Below are 18,771 nucleotides of genomic sequence, written 5' to 3' on the forward strand. Positions count from 1 at the left end.
CAACAACGTCTTGTCAATAAACATGTTTCTAAAGCATTTCTAATTGCACTAAATTACCTCCTTGGTATCTCAGATGGGTTTAATTCAAGGTGAAGTCATTTCCATTCATTTGTTTCAGGAATGTTGCTGCACTTAAAGACTGCAGACCCCTTCTAGAGTATTAAAAAGTAAAAGAAATCAAAGCAATTTTTTCCTCAAATGACATCGGGAAAAAATGTTTGAACTTTTTAAATATGTTAGTACATCCCATTAATTACTCATCCGTTTTTCACCCATTTTTCCATACAAACTGTCTTCAAATCTTGATGTTGGTCCTTTATGTGCTGTCTTATTTTCTTTTTTTTTGCCATAAATTGTCAATTGGATTTAGTTCAATTAGTAGCACTTTCAAAAAAAAATTCTTCTGAAACAAATAAAGTGTCTCTTTTTTGCCTTTTGATGTCGGTGCATGCTTTTCTACTGATCAGAAAAAAATAGTTTCAGGAAGAATCAGGATGAAGCATTTGTCACAGTTTGTGTGCTTTAGGAAACCTTGTATATTTCTTTGTCTGGCTTTTATGCCTGAAAAGTTCATTCTTTTCAGGCATCACAATGAGACACACAAAAACAATGACTATCATTTCTGACTAACAATGAACTTTCGCGTTTCCCACTATGACTATTAATTTGAAATTATAATTTCAAAGGCGATCCTTTAAAAAAGTTAAAGGATGAATACTTCATGCTCCCTACAGCATGTCCTGCCTGGAGCATCACTTTTGTAGCCATTCAAAACCTATTTAAAATATGCCTGGAAAGTCAGTAACTCATGTTATTTTTGCAAATCAAATTGCTATCATCCATATGTCACAAGTGTCACAATATTCAAGAATTGCAGTGTTGCAATTTATTTTTGATAGAATTTATTCATTCTGTGTCCAGGGAGCATTTAGTTGTTTGCACTGGCCTTCTATTTCAGCCTTATGGTAAATGTAGGCTTTTATGAGCAATAAAAGAAAAGGAGCCACCGGGTCTATTTCAGTGGCACTTAGTGAACTGCTCTCAGTTCTTTTATTCTTAATAATATAAAGTGAATATTGGTGCTGAAAGCTCATGTTGCGTTGAATGGCTATAGAATTTATTTGTAACATAAATTTTTTCTCTTTTAAATTTCTTCTCTTGCCACATCCATCCATAGAGTATTTCTTTTAAAATGTTTTTAGTCCTTTAGTGGATTAATGCAAAACGTATTCAAATCACCTTTATAATGCAAGGAGTTTATTATGTAAACAACTGAGAACACATTTATCAGGTTGCAAAAGGTCAAAAGGGAGTCATTGTATAAATAAGGGTGAAAATAAGACAGAAAGATAGTATTTAAATAGACTTTATGTCAAAGGCATTGAGTCATCACATGGAAAGACTTAATGACGATGAGCGTTCCCACAGAACTGATTTTTCTGCGTGAACCGTAATGTCACCCATGACCCTGTCAGGTATCGATAAAATCATAAACTCTTACAATAAGCAGGCAGTTTTAACCTGAAACCTTCATTTGTTTCCTAGGAAGCTAAGCTGAAAAGAGATTTCCTTTTCCGCTTCACAGTTTGCCCAAGCATTCATCCTAATAACAAGAAAATGACTTAAACAGAATAAAATAAAGGTTTTGAAAATGCCTATTTGGAATCCAAACTAAATCTATTGGGGGCGGCCGACTGGTGGAGTGGCTAATTATTGTTTTATAGTGAAGATGTGGCATGCTGTTTTACCTACTGATTGTTGTTATTTAATCAGTAGAGCTTCAACATAGTGTGAGACCAATTGGTGTGCACTCTCAGTGACCATGTTATAATCCCTATTCATTTCCCCCTTCACACATTTGTTTGTCTTTTAGCAGAATTTTACAGGATGTGCATCCTATTAAGTGAAAAAAAAAGTTTGGTTGTGACTTGTTTGCATTTGTTTATTTCACAGAAAAATATTAATTTCAACAAGGGTGTGTTTTCTTTTTCAAACCAATATTCACCTTCTTGCACAAACCTCAAGTGACTCCTTAGCACAACCTGTTCCTTATAAACTGGCTTGTGGAAAGGCAGGCGCATGCAAAAATGTTCCTAGCCTCCTGTATATGTGAGAAACATTTGTATATTTCCCTAAAGTTCATTCATATCTCTTCAGGCAACTGCAGATGTCAGTCCATATGGGCCGTGGGAAAAAAGGCCTCTGTGCTCCCTAAATGTTGTTTTTCTCAACATTAGTGTCAAGCCATCCACCAGTGACTGATGACAGATTACGTTTCAGGAGGCACTCAGGCTTTTCCCCAGCCTGTGGATTACAGCAAGTCTGAGCTCACAGTGGCTGCTACGCTAACCACTGCAAGCATTGCTCAGGGAATATCACTCAGGACATTCCTGCTCCTTTCTGCATACGTTGCCTCGGCAGCTGCTTTACAGGAAATGCACCGGAGACGAGGCTTGTCCCCTTGTTTAAAGGATGTTTTCATTATATCAGAGATTTATTATTATTATTATTATTTGTCTTTCTTTGTAAATTGGAATGTACTCATCACAATTTGATCCAGTGCCATTTACAGAGGCTGTGGAGCTGGCTGTTATTCACTGCTGTCCCAAAGAGTCCTACAATATTAATGTGATAAGTAGACTTCCAGGCACTCCTTTTGGCTTCAGAGATAAGCCTTCGGCTTGTGGTAAAAGCCAAGGCTGCATTCTTTTGAAAGAGGAGGAACTGATTTCACTTAGCAGAGATTAAAAAAATAAATAAAAAACCTCTCCAGCCTTTGGAATTGAATCAGGAGGTGAAAGAGTGTTTTTGTTGTCGTCTTTTCTCAACCCTAAACCTCAGGAGGTTTGTGTTTACTTTTACTTTGACCCCCCCACTGTTACGATTTATCATTTTCCCCATTTCGGCCAGTCAAGATATGATCTAATAGTGTGTCATTAATCATATTGGCGCCTCAGTGAACTATAGGATGTTACAACTTGAAGAATAATTAGCATCGAGGGCAAGGATATAAAACCCCACTCTGTTCTGTTACTGCATGTCAGCGTGTTGTTTTGCATTCAGCATAATGCTCACAGCCCACGTACACCTGTGCACCTCTCTGGCCTTGTGGATCTGTCCTTCTCTACTGCCAGGGGTGAGGTTAACTTATTTATGTGCAAATAAAAACCAACAAAAAAAAAAAGGCAACTGTTGCTAAAATACAGCAAACAAAATCAACATAAGATTTCTTCTGTTTTTTTTCCCCTCTTAATTTCTGATTAGGTTTAGGGATAATGATATTAATAGTGTTATCAAATTTAATGCTGTACATTTTCATACTTTGCTCACGCCTCCACATCCTATCAAGTTTGGAAGGCTCAGTAAACAGATTATATTACTGAGTGTGAATAATGTAGAAGATTATGTTGGAGATAACAGTTTCAATCAGGTAATCAGTGATCTGTAACAGATTACATTCTGAAAAAATAGCATCCCCAACCTTTTCTGAAGCTGCCGTCTCTCCTGCACTGTCAAAAATTATGCAAATCTGAGGCAATCAAGGGGTTTCGTGTCATTCTGTCGCGTCTCCGCCGCGTTCATTCACCGTCGTTCTCCAAGCCCCGTCGTGACTTTTGTCAAGCTCCCACCCGAGCCAGTCAACAGTAAAAGATGCCTGAAATGGGGGAATTATTCATAACCGTTCCACTGCTTGCACACACAAACACCTAAACACAGTTAATCTACACGCGCACCATCACACGTATTGTCTCATGCAAACTAAATGGGCTGGAATGTATGCATCACACATGGCGAAACTTTTCCCGAAACTCAGCCTGGGTCTCATCAAGGCCATTCAACTGGTTGAATAATTCACCAGCAGGTTTTCTGTGTGGGAAGAGGTGAAGGCTGTCAGATACTCAAATAAGTTATTAATTTTCCATTTTTAAAAGCTCGAGGTGCACTTCATCATCCTGTTACCCGTTTTCTGCGAAGCGAAACTGATTTCTATTTCAAACGTTCTTGGGGTTTTCGTGCAAATTGATTTCAACGCGGCCGTGCCGCTCCACCTGCAATTGTTTTCATTTTTCATCTGTTTCTGAAATGTATCGATTTTCAGTGGAGATGGGCTACAGTTTATTTACAAGGTGCTTAATATTCCCCACCACCCCGTTTCCTCAAAAGTGAATGTGCTTCGACAGTTCGTTTTGCAAAAGTCTGTGCCAATTTCGCTGCACTGCCTTATAACAGCATTCATAGTTCTTTAATTCTTCACAATTTTTCTTGTTTCAACATCAAACTTCAGTGTATGTTATGGGGATGTAATGTCATCAATTAAAATGTGATGTGATGAATAAAAAAAATGAACCATTTATTCCCTCAATTTCTTTATCTGTGAATATTTTTGCATTAGAACGTCAAAGTGGAAGTTTGTGTGAAATGACTCTGAGTCTTTATCTATAAAATATTCTTTCCCCTCTTCATTCCAGCAATTGTACCAACTTGTTGTCCTCATCCATACCTTCCATTCATTCCTTTCTTTTTGTTTTTGTCCCTTTCAAAAATGATTGAGTTTTTTCTCTCTCTCTTGCCATCCAGACCCTCCCACAGTGGAGCCTGTGCACATGGAGGTCCGTCAGGGCCTGGGGAGGCCGGTGGTGATGACCTGCAGGGTGCTGCGAGCCCACCCCTCTCGGGTGTTGCGTTTCGAGTGGCTTCTCTCAAAACGTCTGCTCCACGCCGGCGCGTTTGACCCACACAAAGACGAGACCGAGTACACGATCCGCAGCCTGAATCGCGAAGGCTGGGGGGACTACACGTGCAACGTCATCAATGAGGCCGGAGCAGGAAACTGCACATTCCATGTGACAGGTAAGGAGGCGATAACTTTTAGGATTTACTCCTTGTTTTTTTTTACATTTCTCACTGAATGAACCAACTTTTCTGTCTGTCCTTAAGCTTTACGCTTTTCTTCCTTTTATACTGATAGAGGGGAGTCTGTACACTTCTGACACATTGATTTTCTTTTCATTCTGGGCTAATTAAGCATTTTTAAAGCTCTCCATTGCACTGCAGAATCCTTCATTAGTTAGATAGTCTGCTTTCCAGTCACTTTTCTGTCTATCCCTGCTATTTGTGTGGTGATTTAAGTTTGTATGCATTTTCCAGTTTATTTTGTCCCTGTGTCGCCTTGTTTACTCCCTGATTGTCCCCATCTGTCTCTTGTTTCCCCGATTAGTCCTCGGTGTATTTAACCTCATCCGGCTCCCTGCCGGATCCTTGTCTATGGTTTTAGTCGTTCCTGTCTGAGTCATGTTCCCCTTGTCTACCAGTTTTTGTGCTCACCTGTGCGTCCTGATGACGTGATTTTCTACATCATCATTAAACTCATTGTTATACTTCAACCCTGCATCTGGTCCGTCCATCCTGACCATCTACACCCTAATTCATGGCAATTTGCTCAGTAGGTTCTCAACAGTTTCAGATAATTTACCTGTGAAAAAATATCATTTTTTCTATCAGATCAGCTTTGTAATAAAGATTTAAATATTTAAAAGCAAAATCTATGTTATAAACGATGTCTATCCATACATGCATCCATTCAGTTAGTCATCAGTCCGGCTTTTCGTCCAGTCCATCCATCTATGTTAACATCCGTCAACCTGTCCATCACCCTCCCGTGTTGCTGCCTGTCCATTGGCCTACGCTCACCCATCAATTTGTTAATCTACACAGCATAGTTATAGCAATTTATCAGTCTATGTGTCCGGCCTTAGCTCTGTCATCAGTACCTAAGTCTAGCCATTTGCCCATTCATCCAAATGTGGACATCCATACATTTTAACATGGGGATTAAAATGGTCAAAGCTGCTATCAACCTCTGCTCTCCTACCGTTTTGTAGTTATTTTAGTTGAGTATTTCATATTGCTAATCACTTCCTTCTATGCAGCCCTTCCTTTTAGCCTCATTGCTAGACCTGATCTGTCTTTGCTGACCTCCAGGCCAACCTTTCTTTTGCCACTTCATGCTGGATCCAGTAAGCTCTAAAATTCATTTGTAGTTTTCCTCACAGTTTTCATGCCTGACGACACAAATGCCATTGTGTTTCAAACATTGGTCTTTAGAGGAAAGAGAGTATTTTTGTTATTCTTTCTCCTCTTCACTTAACAGGCAATTTGCTGTTAGAGAGATGTGGTTGTTCACTGCGGTTTAGAGCCTTTATTTAAAGTTACTCCTGTAGGAAATCAGTGTATCAGTGATTTGTTTTCTCTTTTCTTTTGCAACTGGATACAAATTGTGTCCAGGTCATTCTAAATCTTTCAACGTTTTTGAAAGTATGAACTCGATGCCCAAACTTCTACAATAGTGGGATTTTTTTTATTATTATTATTTTCTTTGTTCTTGCAATCCAACAGTTTGCAGGAATTGTGAAGTCGCCATTCTTCTTATTTCATACACAGTGCGTCCATCTTTGACTTGGTTGTTGTGACAGGACCAAATGAGTTTGGCCACTCTGAATGACCGCAGGAACTTTGACCAAGGTTTCAATCTCTTAGACCTCCGATTAGAGACAAGAGCTGCAGGGTCACAAGATGAGTATTTGTCACTTTAATCTTTGCCACCTGTATTTCTCTTCTTTTTATTATCTTCCTTTCTCTCTTAGCGTTCTTTAATCTTAAAATTTCAGCAATTCTGTCATTTTTTCTTCATCCTTCTTTCTCCTTCTAAGCATCTCCTGCTGTGAAGAAAAGAAAGCGGGTCTGTGTTGCATAAATCAGTCATTCCTGGTGAACTAGATAGAGCAGAGAGACAGAGGCAGATAATTCCCTTCAGACAACTGTCTTTTTTTTCTTGACTGGGCTTAAGGTTTTCCTGATATTTCTAACCCCTTCTTCCTACTTTCACCCTTTTTCCTCCCCTTTCATCCTCCTTTCCTCCCACTACGCTTTGCTTGATTCCTCCTGCCCAATGCTCCAGATTCCTACCATCTGGACTCAGTAGCTGCCAAAGGTATGGAGGCTCTTTTAGTAACTCCCTGAGTGCAGGAGCACAGTGCAGAAAATCCACTTTGGTTCCCTCCATCATCTATGAAGTCTGCCATACCCCGATCCCATAACCCCAGTTCATAGTCTTGACGATTTTTCAATTTTATCTGAAATTCAATAGCCATGATATCAGCACCACTGTGTGTATGTGTGTGGCTAAAATGAATAATATGCTGTAGAGAGGTAGAGAGAGTCTCTTTTTAGCTGAAGTTCATCAAATATCTTTTATGGTTGATGCAGTTTGGTGAAATATTAGTTTACTCTCTCTACGGAGACCACCTTAATAGATATTTCCTCACACCTGCATTCCTGACGTTCTTGGGCTGTGCTGATGAGCAGCAAACATATCAGTCTGGAGTCCTGGCCCGCAGCCATTCAACTTGCAAAGCCACTCATCATACCATGCACAACATATTTCCTTCCATGCCGACGGACACACACATACACACACTGATGTCAGCAAGCAAGCCAGTCTTGGGCCTACATGAATACTGTCACCCAGAAGAAGTAGATTGTGCCAGGGGAGAGCGTTTGTGCATGTGCATGGATGCCCATGTTCCAAGCTATTGGGACATCTGTGAGTTGGCTGCAAGGGCCAAGTTGGCCATTAAATTGAGCCATGGGAGAGGCCCCTTAGAGGAATGTAATGTGTACCACTGAGCTTTGGCATGAACACTTTGCTGCTGGAACCCTGAGTTTTAGCAAATGCTCTCCTCTGAGGAGTTAGAACGGGCAGAGAATTGCTTCTTCGTCTGTGAATCATCGCGCCGTTGTTTCTTCTGTTTCCATTCCAGTCTGATGCGGCTGATGATTAATGCACGGATTTCCTGTCCAAAGGCAGCAAATGTTCTCCGAAGCAGCAGCTCGTAGGATGTAACATAGGTTTTGAAACACGCATGCTTCAAGTTTGTTTTACTCCAACAATTTATAATTGCTGGAACAAAAGTCTTACTAAAGCCTGTTCCCAGCAAGGTGAGATATTTTAACGTTTAACTTAATTTCCTTTTGGTGTACTATAATGCGTATTCATAGTGAAACTCCTTTCATAATAGCAGCCTATTGGAAAATAATTTGTTAGCAATTTTATACTATTTCCTTTTTGCAGTATAGCTTTTACTTTAACATTTTATCTAATTTAACTAAAACTGTTATAATCTCAAACAGAAATTCTTGAAAGATGGTCACTGTACAGAACTTAATATTGTCAAACTTTCAAATATCCCAGACATAGAAGAACATGGCTTCAATTGACTTCAGTTGTATCATGAACTGACATTTTTAATGGTCTAATCATATTAGCTAGGGATTGATTAGACTGTATAGGATGCAATGCTCTCTCTGTGTAGGACGCAATGCATTTTGGTCTATTTTGATCATATCTAAAACTGGTTTTGGTCTTTGTTTCCTCATCTCTCCTCACTTTCCGTAGTTAACTGGAGATGAATAGGTGAATTGCTTGAATAGTATAGATTTTTTTTTCAATAGAATTTTTTTATTTATTTATTTAATCTAAATCAGCCCAATGAACTGCAAAGTTCACTCATAAATTCAAATGGAGCAGTTTGTAGAGACGAGGTCCCTGAGGTTACTTTTATGCTGTTTATTTTTGTTTTCTAAATGGCATAGGCATCACTTTGTGTTTTGTTTATTTGGCTCTTTTTTGAGAAATCCTTGGTCTTTTTAGATCAATTTGCGCTTTTTATATAATTTTTTTGTCTTTTAAAAATTGTAGGAAGTACATCGATTTTACCTTGAAACCTTTTCATTCATTTTTTTGGAAAAGGGAATCTAAAAAATTGCTCACCATCAATCTTATGAAGCTTTGGCGGTTTTACGTCAGTTCTGCTTTTGTGTTTCCACAGCTTGGATTTATACACAGTGTTTTATTGGTAGCCCATATTAATGTTTTCTGCTACATCCTGTTTTGCAATTTTTCTGCCTTGTTGTTATTTTATGTTGAATTGTATTTTCTCCGCTGCATCTCTGCATTAGTAAAATTATCTCTAGGTTTCACACCCTGCAGCAGCCAGATTCCACTAGAAAAAGAAAAACTGTATAAATACAAGTTTATGTTTTAGTCTTTTCGCTCATTGAAAAAGTTAATATTCCTTTGTCAAAACAGTACAATGCAGCTGAGCCGTCTCTTTATAATTTTTTGTTTACCATTGTGTTGTTTTTTTCTGTTGCTGTTTTTGTTTTTTTGCTTGGTTCTGTTGTGCATCCAAAAGTTAGCACGTCTTCTTCTGAACGCTGCAGCCATACAATGTTTTTCTGAAGATGAAAACACACATGTAAATTCTCAAAAAGAAAAAATAAGTCTGCAAATAAGGTCAACTTTTTGCCTGAAGGTTTGTGCTGAGCTGTTATGAATCACTGCATTGGTTATGGTGTTATAAACAGGATTTAAGAAAAAAATCAATTAAGTCCTCTGTGCTTTATGTTTGATGTCTCCCACCCAGAGTTACCCATTTCAAGCAGCCTAAGTGGGTTAGGTAATGCGCTTTACCACACATAATGTGTGATTAGGAAGTCAGTCTATTTTGCTTTATTATACTTCATATTTGAGCGATTTTCAAAGAAAGAGTCCTGACTATGCGCCAAGAAATGTGTTTTTGATATATATATATTTTTCCCTTTAAGTGCCAAAAGGTAAACAAGAAAAGGTTGATACATAACCTGGTTTACGACGGATGTCAGAAACAATATACATTTATGCGATTAAAGAACTGATTCACGCCTTCCAGAACCAGCGTCTCTGTGGGATTCTCTGAGTCTGTTTAATTAACCTTTCTTCACTCTGGCTTCGCAGCAAATTGCAGCATCCTCTTTTCCTTCCCAGCACTATCTGTCACTATCTTCTAGGCAGGCTTATGTAACACTTGCTGTACAGTGTGCTGTAAACACAGCTGGCTCAATGCAGCAAAACAGAGCTTAGCGAGGTGCAGACAGCAATTATCCCTACATTCGTGTTCTTTCTCTTTATGTGAACGTGTTTATTTTTGTTTTAGCACGTGTGCTCTCCTCTGGTTCATCTCGGTGAGATGCGGAGGCAGCTTGCACGGCGGCATCATCGCTTCCTGTCTGTCAGCAAGCTTTAGACCAACGATGACCTTTTGAGGTGTATTTCTTGCTTCAAACTAAACCATGAAGTATTTGTATATAAATTACTTTGTTTAATCATCAGCACTGTTTCTTTTGCCAGAGACTATTTGTTTTCCTCTCTGAGTGATTTTATCAAGATGATGAATGAATGTTATTTTCTTCTGTATTGCTGTTTTTTTTCCCCCTCATCTTTTTTTTTAAATTTTAAATACCTCTATCCGCGCAAAGGCCAAATGATCTGCAACAGGCTGCCCAAAGCATCATTAAGCTGATTTATTGTCTAAAATGCAGAACAAAACCCACTGTTTGCGCAGCTTTGACTTGTTGGGTTATTAAGAGAATTGATTAAACTATTTAGAGGCTGCAGGAAACATCAAATCTGGCAATTTTCAATAATTACACATGGAGTGTTTGGTTGTTTCAGCTGTATTCAAAAAACTTGTGAAAGTCAATGTCTGTACAACATGTTGGTGTTGTACAGATTTGTTCATCTTTGCTTATTTAAGTCATTAATTCTCTTTTTATGATATAGATTATGAATGAGACATTTGTACATTTAGTTAATACACTATTTTAGCTCTCTATATTATAATTGCTATAATTGCTGTACTAATTTTGAGATGTTACCACAGACTTTACGGTGGATATAAATATAAATATGCCACACATTAAGTAAGTAAGTAAAAAGGAAGAATTGTTTTTGTATTGCTCCTTTCAAGACCCAACATGTGTGAAATTTGATCTGATTGAGTTTCAGCTTTGTTGCGTAAAGAAATTGGCAGATAAAATTCATGCATGCAAAGAGGACAGAAACAAACCAGAAGCACTTGCAGCTGTAATTGCCGCTAGAGGTGGTTGCACAAACTATTGAGTTTGAATAAATAAGCAGAAGGACAATTCTAAGATTTCTTGTTAGCAAGAGTTTTTCTAAGCCATTTATGGTTTTCCTTCCAATTCGGAATGATGCTTTACTGTTTATCTCAAGCATGAAATCCCAGTCAGATGTATTATAGTAGCCTGGAGATGTAATGTGGCAACATTTTAAAACTCTTTTTTTTGCAAAGGACTGTATTCCTAGTAAATACTTAACTGAGGAAGATATTTATTTTTCAACTGCAGACCTAATAGTTCCTCTTGCAGAACATTTTGTCTGTATGGACTAAATTTATTTTAAGTTAGCTTGAGATTTACCAAGTTATAATAATAATAATAATAATAATAAATTTTATTTGTAACGCACCTTATATTTCAAAGAAATCTCAAAGTGCTACAGAGACTAAAAAAGATAAATTGTAAAGCTTACAGTAAAACATAAAATAATACATATCACACCAAGTGGTACCAAAATAAACATTAAAACTAACAATTTAAAATAAAACTTACAGTTCTAAAAGGCCTGTTAGGAGCTGATTAACTTTTTTCTCTTTCTTTTTTTATTTTTTTTTCTCCCTTTGATGTCATTCTGACAAAAAAAACTAATCGGCTTTCTATTGGTATAATTAGGAAGGAACTTGTAGGCTTTTTGAACTTAAGCATTTGACGCTGACTACATTTTCAGTTTATCACAAGCCTAACACACTAACATTTAAATATTGCCATTAACATAATCTCATGTCATTGAGGTGGATTTCTATTTTTCCATGGAACGTCATCCTCTGAGCTTTTTGCTGGATCTTGATTAGAATTCAGCATACATGTCAATGTTTTCTTCAGTTGTCAGAAATTAGCTTCATATCTGGAAAATGTGTTATTTATTATTATTATTATTATTATTATTATTATTATTATTGTTTCAATATTGTATCTCTTCACAGATTCTAACAAAGTAAGCATTGTTACTCATAAGAGACTCTATACTTTTCTTTTAGTCCTGGCAGAGAGCCCAGAGAGTACATTAGTGTATTGGACTCATTGCATTACATTTGCGTCCCATTACTGTATTTGTGTGTAGTTTCAAGAGCATTCATGTAGTGTGTTGTGATGCAAATTTGTTAATAAATTATGTAGATTAATGGTTCTCACTTTTTTCAAAAACAGTATTACCTCAGAAAATACTACGTTTCCCCAGTAGTACGGTGGTACATGTTATTTATTTATTTATTCTTTTCAGTTTCTTGTCTTTTTACATCAAAACAAAATATTTTTATCTGCTGGGTTTTGCTTAAGCATAAGTTCATGTTTTTAGTAGGAATATTTTTTTGAAAGCGTCCTGTTGTGGAAGAAAAAACTACTTTAAGGTGAAGCAGGTGAAGTCACTCAATCAGACTTATTCATATATTGTGCACAATACAGAGACCTTGCAGGACAATCAATAATGAAGCAGGTCCAGGTGAAAAGCTCTGCCAGGCAGAGACAACACTTCAAGTTTTATACCAAGGATAAGGAAAGTAAAACAAGGGCCGAGACAGTCTGGTTCTGATGCAGCTGTAGAAAACAACTTCCAACCTTGTACATGTAACCCAAATAGTTATTTTGGTGAGAGTTCACAACCATCTAACGTGATCAGCAGATGTTAACTTGTAGTGATTTTTCCACCACAGTTCCTTCAAGTCTGAATTTGACTGGTATGTAAGACTCTCATACACAAATAACCTACATGGTTGAAGTTCAAACCAACACATCAGATGCAGTCTGGATTTGAAAAACTCAATGTAATCTCCACTCTTATTATCTTTAGAGAAGTGTTTTAAGTAAATATTTGTCTGTCCAAACAACTAATTATTTTTATTTTCTTGAAAATAACTGACACAAAGGTTTCTCTGAATCCACTAAAGGTATTACTTGCACCACAGTTTGAGAAGCAAAGACGTAACAAAATAACTTTTAGGATTCCCTCTCTTTGCTTTTCTAAAAGTATCTTTAACGTTAATATTACATTACGCTGATGTACGTGACATATTTAATTTTGTTTTCACTCCACAGAGAAATGTAAACTGTAGGTCGATTTGTTCTTCTTAGTTTAACGTAGTTGATTCTGTGATTGCTTCATTTAATTTACTTTTGTTTTTAAGAAAATTGTTTTCAAGGCACAAAAATATAGAAAATTTTAAGTTACTCATAAAAATCTTGTAGCTATATACCAGTCGCTGATATGTGCTGAATTGTTTCTGATTTGTTTTGTTTTCCAGACCTTTGATGATACAGAGAACAAATTATATTGGTTTTCCAATTGAACACTCAATATTTTGTTGCTAGAGCATTCATGAGCAAGGAAAATAAAATTAACTTTTTGTGTTTGTTTTGTCTTGCTCTATAGATTATTCTCATGAGTATGTAACCCACAGACTGATTAATTTTATGCAATCTTAACGGTAATTGTTTTTTTTTTTCTTATTATCACTTTCAAAATTACTAATTCATCATGGGAAAGATAAAATAACAGTTTGATTTCTGCAAAAACCTTAGCAGAATGGAAGTTGTTATCTGATCAAAACGCCTAAGTTAACGACAATAAACCACTCAGATTTTTCCACGAAGAAATGCCCCTCTGGCCTATCGGGAGCTAAATAAATCTGAAGAAGGAAATAGCACTCGGCAAGCAGTTTCTGGGGAACTTTAAAGAGGAATTATTTTGGCTATGGGGTCTTTTTTTTTTCTTCAGTATGTTATAAATGGCAGCAAAAGTAAACAGCCCAGAGCCCACAAAAGACGAGAGAGATTACTTTTCAGAGGAAGCACCACTCCCCAACTTCTAAACGCTGAACAAAAGTGAAGCTAATGACCAAATGTTTTAAATAAACATGAAATTTAAATGCTTTTCATATTGTGCTTGCCTTTAGGTAAAGCTTACCCTCCAGAGTTTTACTACGACACCTACAGCCCTCTGTGGCAATACAGGCCGCGAGTCTACGGCTTCAAGCTGCAGTGGACCCAGATGAACCCCGGTGCTGTGGACCGCATCGTTGCCTACAGGCTCGGCATCAGACAGGTATGAATGCAAGGATTTTGAAAAAATAAAAAAACTTTTTATTTTCTTGTGAAAGGTTTCTCAACCCTTTAACCTTTTCTCATTTTGCGACAATACGACCTCGCATTTTTACAATAGACAGAAACATAATGCCTACGTTATACGGCTCTGGAAAAAATGAAACGCCCTCTGCACTGAACCCCCCTGAAAACCTCCTGGTTATTCTACCAGATATTGATTTCTGAACTTGTCCTGAGTTAAAACATTAGTACTGTTGTTTCTAAATGAATATGAACTTGTTTTCTTTGCATTATTTCAGGTCTGAAAGCACTGCATCTTTCTCTCCATGTTGACCATTTCTCATTTTCTGCAAATAAATACAAAATTTGTGCTTGGAATGTCAGAGACATGTTGTCAGTGGTGCATAGAATAAAAGAACAATGTTCGTTTTACATAAACATAAACCAATAAAGAGTAGAATTAGAGAGCCTATCATTTTTGCAGTGGTCTCTTAATTTTTTCCAAAGTTGCATAAAATCCCCTTTGTAAAAAAGTATACAAAGGGAGAAACATGAGGAAAACTATTATGATAACTTCAAAAATCGATGCTGATTTAAATGTGCTGCCGCAGTGTTTTGATATTTCAAGTTTTCCAGTTGTGGTAGTTTGTGACCCTGTGGGGGATCTTAGAAACAAATTTATTATTAAATAGTATTTCAAGACGGAACATCAGGGTTTCATTTCTATTTTTTTTTCTTGGAAAAAAAGAATAATGTGTTTTGTTTTTTTTGTTTTAATATAGATTTTGTAACATTAGAAGAGGAGCTCTTCCAGAAGTCACTGAACACCTGCAAATATGCCGAGATTAATAAGATTGGTTAATAAAGCCAACCTTTATTAATCAGTAAAAGTTAATAAAGTTTGGCTTTATTAACTTTTATCGGTCACTTCTGAGGTCTCAGTCTGTTCATCTGAGTAGAAATACTTGCCACATATTATTTTTCTTCCAGTTTTATCAAATGATAATAAAGTAATTGAAGCGTGTTGCAAAATGACAAAATGTGAAAACATGCTTTTGAAGGGCATAGTCAGCTCTACAAGACTGAGAAACCCTTTTTCTGTTCTCTGAGATCTTGGTGTCAGCAGCCCATTTTTGTTCAACCTACAACAATAACTTTATTATTGCACATAAACTTTATTGATTGATTGTGATGGTGCAATTTAGTTGTTTACATATTAACCTTATATCTTCTGAAATGTTCACAGTGGATATTAAGCTTACATATTAAAAGGCATGTGTCTGAAGACAGATTTGTTTAATCTTAAACTCAGTAGTGTTTGACCTCCTCTGCGTTGCTCAACCGTTTCAGACTTTTCAGGCTATAGAAGCAAAATCCTTTCAACGTGAAACATAAGTGTTGCATATAGAAGAACTAGAAGTGGTACGTGTAGAGTTTATTTTTTCTTCTCCATGGTCTGTCTCATTATGCTTGGTGGAGGCTGTTAACATATTAGGAGCCGTACACGGCGGATTTTCTCGAGCTGCTTCTGTCTGTGCCTCCCATCACAGAGGTGGAAGTGGAGCCCTGCGGTGAGAATTAGCACGCTCTCCTCTTGTTTTCCCTGCTTCTCCTGCAAACTCCACAGATGACAGGAAGGCAGCATTGATGGATGGGAAGGATGCATTTTCTCTCTGGGCAATCAATGTTTACCTTCCTCTCTCAGTTCTTCTCTCTCTCTCTCTCGTTCCTCGGATTTCCAAGTAGAAAAGGTTCACTCTACATTTTTTTTTTTTCCAATTACGGCCACAAACATTGCATTGCCCTTAGAAATTCAGGTTAATGTTGACATTGCAGTTAGGAGTTGCACATTTGGATGATGACAAATAAAAACAAAAACAAAAAATCAAGCAGACAGCAAACAAATCAAAAATGCATGCAAGCTGCAATTCTGAATTATCTCATTCCTGCCCAGAATTAGCAAACACGTCCTTGGTTGTGTTTGTAATGAATAATAAAAATCACGTTCGCCCTACACCCTGAAGGAACACAAGCCTTCAAAACACTTTCTAAGGTTATGTTTGCGTAGTGTGATGCACTTATTTGTCTGTTATGTTACTTGTCAGTAAAGACAATATTGCTTTCACTGGGCAGAAAATGCACAATTGGTTATTAAAGTTTCATCCAGTTTTCTGCACATTCTAAGGTTTTAAATTTGTGGAAATTAAAACCCTACTAAAGTCCAATATTTTAATTTACTTATTAATAAGAAAAATTGCATAGATTTTCTATGAATGTGAATCCATTCACTTATCTTTTGCGTTCTTGACGTGAGCTCGTACTTATTCTTTAGGTTGCCTCTTGTTCTTTTAGCAGCTGACTGCATTTCAGTGTTTAGAACAGATTTGAAGAGACTGACTGGATTTTTTGGGATATATATTCTGGAAAAGTTAGTCAGACAGCAGCAAAAGTTTCATGGCAGTGTGCAAAAGAAAAAGCAAGAAATGAAACAGAAACATGTGGGAGTAAAGGCTCCTTTTGTAAATAAAAAAAAGAAAAAAGAAAATGGCAGAGATATCCTCAGCATCGCTGTGACTGGTGCAGTAAAGAAAGCTCACATGCACACTACAACACTTAAATCTATTTATAGATCCAGCAGCAGCTCCCTTGCCATTCCCAGAGAATTATGATCATTCTCCCCCACTGCCTCTGAATTAATACCTGGTAGTGGTGAACCTTATGCCTTTGTAACGGATTGCTGTGTGTTATCGCCCGGTGCCCTCGTCAGAAACAGTCTGACTGGAGGGGAAATGGGAATAAAGCTGTAGCTGAAAGGTATGCACCAGCCAGACGCACAAAGCATAAATCACAGCATCTGTCAGAGATGCAGCAGAAACGTGTGACATCTGCCCTTATTTTGATATTGTAGCCAGGCTTCAAAATCTTCTCTCTGTTCCCAGAGCTTGATTTTCTTTCAGCAAGATATACCAAAGGGTAGCTCGCATACATAGGCTTGATCCTGTGTATGTGTAGAATATATAAGGGGAGCAAGCAGAAAAAGTTAGCATTCAATTCATTGGCATGATTTTTGTGGTGAAGTTTTTGTGGTGTAAGCCGCACCTACAAAGTTTTTCTTTGATTTCATATTTTGACTTCCAACGATTCACTTCCTGCTAAAAAGCCCCGTAGCGGTTGAAGAACAATCCACAGAAAAGCCGCACCGGACCATAAGCCGCATGGATCAAAGCGTAGGAAAAAAGTAGCGGCTTATAGTCCGAAAGATATGTTTTAGGTTTTTTTCTGAGAAAGAAAAAAACATCGCTTAAAATTAGCTGAGAGTTTTTTCAGGCAAAATTGCACAGGAAGGCAATGGCCAGTTGTGGCTTCAGTGACAATTCAGCCAAAAAACGTCGGGCTTTTCAACACAGACATCTACTGAATGAAAAATACAGCAAGCTCTCATTAAGTTTATTTAGATTTTCTTCCAGGCATATGTGAAAGGCACATATCAAATCAGCAAACGTCCCACAAATAGTGTCAAAGTGTTTTTATTTACCCTTTCGTAGCTTGGTAAACATCTGTTTTGTAAGTTTGGCTGCACGCCATAGCACTGATTATCTAATTGTTTTTTTTTAGAGATCTTGTTGCAGTCATACATAGTTTGTATTTTTGCTTTAAATTGTTTTAATTATGAATTATTTTCTCTTGATTCTGAAGACCTGAACTCAAAAATGTGAGTATCGTTTATTACAGATAGGAAATGTTTACCATCAACACTAATAATAAATCACCAACAGTGACAACCAACAGAAAATCTGCACTAAAATACTTATTGAGCTACTGCAGTTGTATTACTGCTATAAATTAATCAAAACTGACACATACTTGGTGAGTTTTCATACATTATAGGGATGAAATTAATGCAACTTGACCAACATTGTTCTCCGCTCTTGTAGGCCACACTCTCCTGCCTCTGTATTGTCTTGTTGAATTGATCTGACACGTCAGGATGAGCAGGCGGCTCAATAGAGGCCATATTAATTACATGCTGGTAATCCATAGGCGATTTGCTCCTGTCAAACATGACGCTGTCCATTTGATTGTTCTCATGTTGCGTCTGGCTCACAGGCTGACTTTGAACATTGCTAATGTCTTTCGGGGGGTTTTCTGAAGTTGCCACTGCTGCTGCAATCACGTGAAATAAATCAATATGTTTTTAATCAGAAATTTAGGGGGAGGGGGGAACTTGACAGGAGGTAGATGCCTCAATTTAGCAGAACCAAGACAAAGGCGCAAAAGTCAGAAGTTCTGTGGTTTGAATTGACTATTTCATTTTCATTTGTATGTTAATGGTGCTTTTCGCTTTTAAAAGAGGCAAAGCTGATCTTGGCTTTCGTTTGACGTTTTTCTTTTGACAACACTAGTTTCAATTGCTTACTTCTACCTGCAGCTTCAGAAAATACACAATGACCAAGTCACTCTGGACGTATGATGTGTATTTTTAAGATTTGTTTTTTTTTTTATCTCCCTTGCATTTTAACACTGTTGCATTTTAGCAATGATTTTACTAAAAGTGGAGTCAAACGGAAATTTCAAGGGAAGACATATGGCTCTGCACATAAGAAATGCCAGGTGTTAGGTGCTTAATTTATTGATAAATTGTTCAAAATGTGCTTTGTGATAAGAACAAACAACTCTCCTATGATTATTTTATTAGCACTACATTTCATCTGACAT

The 18,771-nt window shown here is 37.2% G+C and overlaps 1 protein-coding gene across 1 annotated transcript in view; it reads left to right on the forward strand.

The window, feature by feature from the left end:
- Nucleotides 1-18,771, forward strand: part of mdga2a (MAM domain containing glycosylphosphatidylinositol anchor 2a) — a 195,026-nt gene that overhangs the window by 146,228 nt on the left and 30,027 nt on the right. Inside the window, exons 10-11 of the mRNA XM_055044237.1 lie at nt 4,579-4,851; nt 13,908-14,056. Coding sequence (XP_054900212.1) covers nt 4,579-4,851; nt 13,908-14,056 — 422 coding nt within the window. The remainder of the gene's footprint in view (nt 1-4,578; nt 4,852-13,907; nt 14,057-18,771) is intronic.

This window comes from Poeciliopsis prolifica, unplaced genomic scaffold (genome assembly GCF_027474105.1).
Source record: "Poeciliopsis prolifica strain line A6 unplaced genomic scaffold, Auburn_PproV2 SCAFFOLD020, whole genome shotgun sequence".
Taxonomy (NCBI): Eukaryota; Metazoa; Chordata; class Actinopteri; order Cyprinodontiformes; family Poeciliidae; genus Poeciliopsis; species Poeciliopsis prolifica.